The sequence below is a fragment of the Nematolebias whitei genome, chromosome 9, assembly GCF_014905685.2.
Source record: "Nematolebias whitei isolate Nwh7 chromosome 9, NemWhi1, whole genome shotgun sequence".
In the NCBI taxonomy this organism is placed as follows: Eukaryota; Metazoa; Chordata; class Actinopteri; order Cyprinodontiformes; family Rivulidae; genus Nematolebias; species Nematolebias whitei.
Window position 1 is genome coordinate 16,084,997 of NC_056506.1, and position 5,900 is coordinate 16,090,896.

The 5,900-nt window shown below is 39.4% G+C and overlaps 2 protein-coding genes across 2 annotated transcripts in view; one reads left to right on the top strand and one right to left on the bottom strand.

The window, feature by feature from the left end:
• Positions 1-541: 541 nt before the first annotated feature.
• On the top strand, positions 542-1,006 carry LOC119414419 (gamma-interferon-inducible lysosomal thiol reductase; the record flags this gene model as incomplete). Its single annotated transcript, XM_037681511.1, is given in 2 exon segments — positions 542-610; positions 709-1,006. Coding segments are annotated over 2 exon segments (141 nt in total), but the record flags the coding sequence as incomplete, so codon positions are not given.
• Positions 1,007-4,734: 3,728 nt separating this feature from the next.
• Positions 4,735-5,900, bottom strand: part of LOC119414895 (gamma-interferon-inducible lysosomal thiol reductase-like) — a 15,387-nt gene continuing 14,221 nt past the window's right edge. Inside the window, exon 6 of the mRNA XM_037682013.1 lies at positions 4,735-4,767. Coding sequence (XP_037537941.1) covers positions 4,735-4,767 — 33 coding nt within the window. The remainder of the gene's footprint in view (positions 4,768-5,900) is intronic.

Sequence of the window (5,900 nt, forward strand, 5' to 3'; positions counted from 1 at the left end):
AAGGGGGGATGCCACACAGTGGTAAAAATGCACTTGTCCCAACTTTTTCGGGATTTGTTGACGCCATGAAACTTGGAAACAACAGATTTTTCCCTTAAAATGATACATTCTCTCAGTTTAAACTTTTGATCTGTGATTTGTGTTCTATTCTGAATAAAATATTAGATGTTGGCACCTCCACATCATTGCATTCAGTTTTTATTCACAATTTGTTTAGTGTCCCAACTTTTTTGGAATCCGGTTTGTATATTTGTATGTGTGTGTATTTATATGTATATGTTTTTGTGTATATGTGTGTGTGTGTATATATGTATATGTGTGTATGTGTATATATGTATATGTGTGTGCGTATATATGTGTGTATATATTTGTATATGTGTGTGTATGTGGATATACAGATGGATATATAGATTTATAGATAGATATCAGAACTTTTCCGTGGCACCTTTTCAAAATGCAAATATATCCCTTTAAGAGTAAACCTTTTCCCACCTTTTTCTCTCTTTTAAATTCTCTGGAATAACATATTTTTGTTTTGCAGGTGCACACAGAAGACCTGCAGGACAAAGCCTTGTCGTCCTTATTCGTGCTGGTCTGTGACACGTTTGAGGTACAGTTAAAGCCACACAGCTGACTCTTGAACAGTGATGGCTTTTAATTTCAAGTTGCATGTGTTGTTTTGTTTTTTGTTGTTTGTTTGTTTTTCAGGGATCCAAGCCTCCTGCCTGTGGAGGGTCCAAACATCAACACTACAGAAGTTACTGCCACAATGAATTTTGAAGTATTTTATCCTCCAGATGTGGCACATGACCAAAAACACTGAGGAATCTCATCACCACTTAGTTTAATGTTAATGTTAATACATTTTCCATTTCACCCAGTGACGTGCAGTCAGGGGAGGCAGGTGAGGCAGTGCCGCACCCGTTATCATGACAAGTACAATACTTACAATGATAAGAGAAAATACATTTGACCACTGACTGTTCTATAAAACCATTTTATAAAACTGTTTTCTGAATTATTTCAACACTTCAATGGTCAAAATCGCGACATTTACATATTGCCTCTTCAAACAATGTGGGGTGAGGCAGTGTAGTGCTCTGGTTCACCTCTGGGGGCGCTGTGTCATATACAATATATGAAGGAGGTGGTTGGAGAATTCCCACTGCTGTCTTTTTATATCACCAGTTTACATGTTTGATTGCACATGTGCTACACATGTTGATGTTCTACAGTCTGTCTCATATTTTGAATGCATGTGTGTGACATTTTTCTTCGTTCTAATCGATCATAATTTTCTTCTTCTTCGGCTGCTCCCTTCTTCAGAGGTCACCACAGCGAACTAAGTTGCATGACGACTTGGCTTCTAATTGGTCATAAATGCACGCTGAAAATGCACAGGGTGAGGCAGAAAGTATCTTGCCACACCTCTAGGGGGCAGCAGTTCTGCCCCGTAGGGACGATGAGTCAGGTGCAGTCGCTGTACGTTCTTCTGTTGTGCAGAGGGGTGGGGGTGTAGCAAATGGTACACTCATTTAAATTTGTTTAGACAAAATGGAAGATCATATCTCAAAACTAAAGGATTTTTCTAAACTACATTTTCAATCGAAACAGAAGATATTAGAGAGAGAGAAAAAAAGGCTAAATTGAAATATAAACTTTTATTTTGGGTTCATATTTTTGAGCATCGATTCCAGACAGTCAGTGCCTCACCTGTCACAAAGCTCACCGCACGTCACTGATTTCACCAAATACTATTTTAAATTTTTGTCTTTAATGAAATTGTGTCTAAAATCATAAGAGATTGTTTTGACATGATGACTTGATGAGTTCAGTTTATCTCTTAGATGATGCCATACTTCATTTTTTTGGCAGCTACTGTCCAACTACTGAAGTTACATCCATGTTGACATGTATAAAACTTTAGTAAAAGTTCCTAAATCTGCCAATTTTTAAGAAATAAAAAATAAAACCTGTTGAAGTATTACATATTATCCTTCACCTTTCATGCCAACATATTTTAATACTCCATTTATTAAATTTTAAATTATTTTCAATCAACTTTAAACCTTTTTTCTGACACCCTCAATGAAGACGCTTTTCTTCCCTCTCCTGCCTTCCTCCTGCTTTTGCTCTTTGTCCTGTGTATCAGAGCCTCTTTTTACACAACTTCCAAATCATAAATTATGTATCTGATCAACTGGTCTCGCAACACAATTGATAAATTGTTCTCGACGAGGAGACTGGGTGCAGGAGAGCCCTCATGCCCTGAAGGGACACACGCTGCTGGAGATGTCATGGATTCCTGGGGTGTATGGAAAATGATGTGTCACTCTCTATTATCTGTTGGGGATGTTGAAGATGCGTACGTAATTGGATTTATGATAACAGGGTTTCTGCTTTTTGGAATCATTGGGTACCTGGGATATCGACAAATTAGGAAGACGTTGGCAGCAGTTTTGGCCATGGTGAGGCTGCCTGCCTTGTGAAAGATTACACTGTGCTTTGAGCGCTCAGACTCATATGTTTTGCGAACCGTAAGTTTGATGCGATTTCTGAGAATCGTATGCCACTTGCAGCTCCTAGGATTCACTGCCATGAATGAACCAACCTTGGAGAAGGATAACAAGCACGGACTGGCAGAATGTCCACAAATCTGGCTGTTTGGATTCACCATTGAGTGTACCAGCAGAACTGAAGGCAGACATGTCAGTAGAGTCTGCCTGCCCAAAACAAATGTTTATCTGAATCTGGCCTCCCCACTGGCCTTGGATAGGCCAACTTATCTCAAATTGCTCCTGGTGGATATGTAAACCAAGAAGCTCTACTCCCCCTCCCTGCCCCCCACCCCAAGAACTTTTGTGGACTCTTATCAGAGTTGTACCGACTGATAGACACTGTAACTTCTTTTATCAGGACTATGGAAACTATCTGGAAGTGTTCATGGACAATCTCACCATCTTGTCAACACCCACCACCCCCTGCAAAATGTATTATGTTGTAGTATGAGCAGGTCCCCGGTTCAAATCCCGGTCCGGGGGCCTTTCTGGGTGGAGTTTGCATGTTCTCTCCGTGCATGCGTGGGTTTTCTCTGGGTACTCCGGTTTCCTACCACAGACTAAACATGCATGTTAGACTGATTGGTAACTCTAAATTGTCCCTAGGTGTGAGAGAGAGTGAATGGTTGTTTGTCTCTGTGTCCCTGTGATGGACTGGAGACCTGTCCAGGGTGTACCCCGCCCCTCGCACAGTGATTGCTTGATATGGGCACCGGCGACACCCATGACCCAAAATGGAAGAAGCGGGTAAAAGATAATGGATGGATGGATATTGTATGTTTCTTGTGCTGAGGTAGATTTTTTGCACCTTACTTTGTGCCCTGTGTCCAAGGACACGGTGTGAGAGATCTTTTTTTTTTTAATACCTTCTCTCCTCATGTTTTCTTCCCCTTTTCTAAGCGATAAGGGCAGCGCTTCATAGAAGCTGCGGCCCTGCTGCACTTCCGTCTACCCTTCAGACGACTGTACGGAACGTTATTTTGCTACTTTGTGCAATGACAATAAAGTTGATTCTGATTCTGAACCACAAACTGATGGAGAAAAATATTCTCGCTTCTCTTACTTACTCAAAAAGAACCACACTCGATGGCAGAAAATTTCTAACTGGTATTTACTTGCAAAGTCAGATTTTCAGGACAGGTTACACAAATATATAGAAAGTACACACATGAAGACCAGACACAAGAATCTGACCCGAGCTGCCTTCTCATCTTGCTTTATACCCTTATCAGTTCAGCTGAGTTCACAGACACAGAGGTGTCCTTGTCTGCAGCCTCGCTCAACTCCTCCAGCTCTCTCTCTGCTAACCCAAACGTATGGTTCATGGGCAGAGTTAAGATTCTCAGCCTTAATAGTAAAAACATCCATAAGCTTTGACTGAAAGAAAACATCAACAACAACAACAACAACAACAAATGAAATGTTTAAAAAATAATTATTTAAATATTACTACATTTTCATACACATTACATATATGTATAAGTGGAGATACAGTATTCTGTTCTTAAGTCCATTTGGAGCAGAGAGGACCAGAACAGAAAACTGAACAGAGGAAAGTCCAAGAACAGGAAATTTATGCCAACATTATCTAAACAATTCCAAGGCCTGTGTGTGTGTGTGTGTGTGTGCGCGCGCGTGCGTATGTGTTTGGCTGTGGTGGATCAGCGGTTGAAGCAGTGGTCTTTAGTGTTTGAGGGTTCAATCCCTACTTGAAATTTCTATTTGATTCAGAGATGATATATTGTATCATCAATTAAAATTTTTACATAATTGTATCTATTAAAAGTTAGTATTTCCACTAATAGCATTTAACTGTGTTATTCTGGAGTATTATGTCAGAATAATTTTTAAATCAAACTAGAAATCCAATTTAGAAAGCTGTGCAGCTCAGGGTGGGAGATGTATTTCTCAGATTTATTAGACCAAACTGTTCTTCACGACACAACCTCGACTCGTGGGAACGAGGAAAAAGGCAAAAACTTTGTAGACACAAAAACCAACAGGCAACTGATGTTCGCCCACTAATACTGTGTTTTTGCTCAGGAGCCACCACTGCTATTAAGGTTTTTCTTTAGCAGGAGAAAGAACAAGTGAAGTAGTCCTTTGGAAGAAAAATATATTAACAAAATTAAGTCCGTTCGATAGTTAGGTTTTCAGCGATTTCCCCTATCATTATTCAAGAAGCACCCTCCCAGTGACACTGCCCACCCTGCCAGAAAGATCACAGCATGTTAAAATGTTCATACGTGCGTACAACTTGTGCATGAGACCAAACTCTTGCTAGCAGGGAGCGCGCATGAACTTTGATGTTTTTAACCTCTTTGACCATGACTGCATCAGACGAGTCGACGGGGGAGAGGGCGGACTCCAGAGCAGATCTGAGCACCATCAAACTATTTGACCCACTATGCGAGTGTGCTGCTTGTGGGACTGAGTTTGTTGTGCCTCCTTGGACTGATGAAGTCCTTTGGATGAAGGACAAAATGTTTCAACAAAAAGAAACCGTGTGTTTCTGTAAAGTTTGTTTTTTGTTTTTAAAGAAAAAAGTGTTTTTGTTCAGTGCCCTGACATGATTTCTGTTGTGACTTGGCACTATTTAAATAAACTGAACTGAACTGAGACGGCACGGTGGCTCAGTTGGTAGAGCTGTTTCCTATCAGCAAGAAAGTTGCCGGTTCAAATCCCTGCCCAGGGCCTTTCTGGGTGGAGTTTGCATGTTCTCTCTGTGCATGCGGGGATTTTCTCCGGGTACTGCAGTTTCCTTTCACAGACCAAAAACTAGGGATGCACAGATCCACATTTTTTTTACTTCCGATCCCTAAATCTTGATATCTGCCGATACTGATCCAGTTACAATATCATCATCATTATTGATTTTATATGAGGCTGTAATAATCTCCTCTCAAGTACAATTTGTACAAATATATGCATGCATGTCCAAAAAGGCAACTTGAGGTAAGTTTTATTAATGTTGGGTAAGTTTTAAAGTTGGAATTAAATTCTAACACAAAACATGTTTTTTTAATCCCTAGCTTTAAAGTCGATATTAAAGTGATTAATTTAAGTGATTGTTTAAAGGTTTTTTGTTGTTGTTTTTTTTTTAAATAAGGGGCAGATATAATTTTTTTTCTTCTTTCTGCACTCTTTTCATTCAATGTTTTCTTTTTGATTAATTTGTTTTATTTTGCTTCAAGTGAATGAATAAATGAATTAAATAAACAAAAATGTTAAAATAAACTAAAATGTTAAATGGCTTTAAACATCTGCTAAGTTCATGGCATAAACCAACACAGATATGTTCCTGTTTTTAGTATTTTACATCACTTTATAATTTAGCTGTTT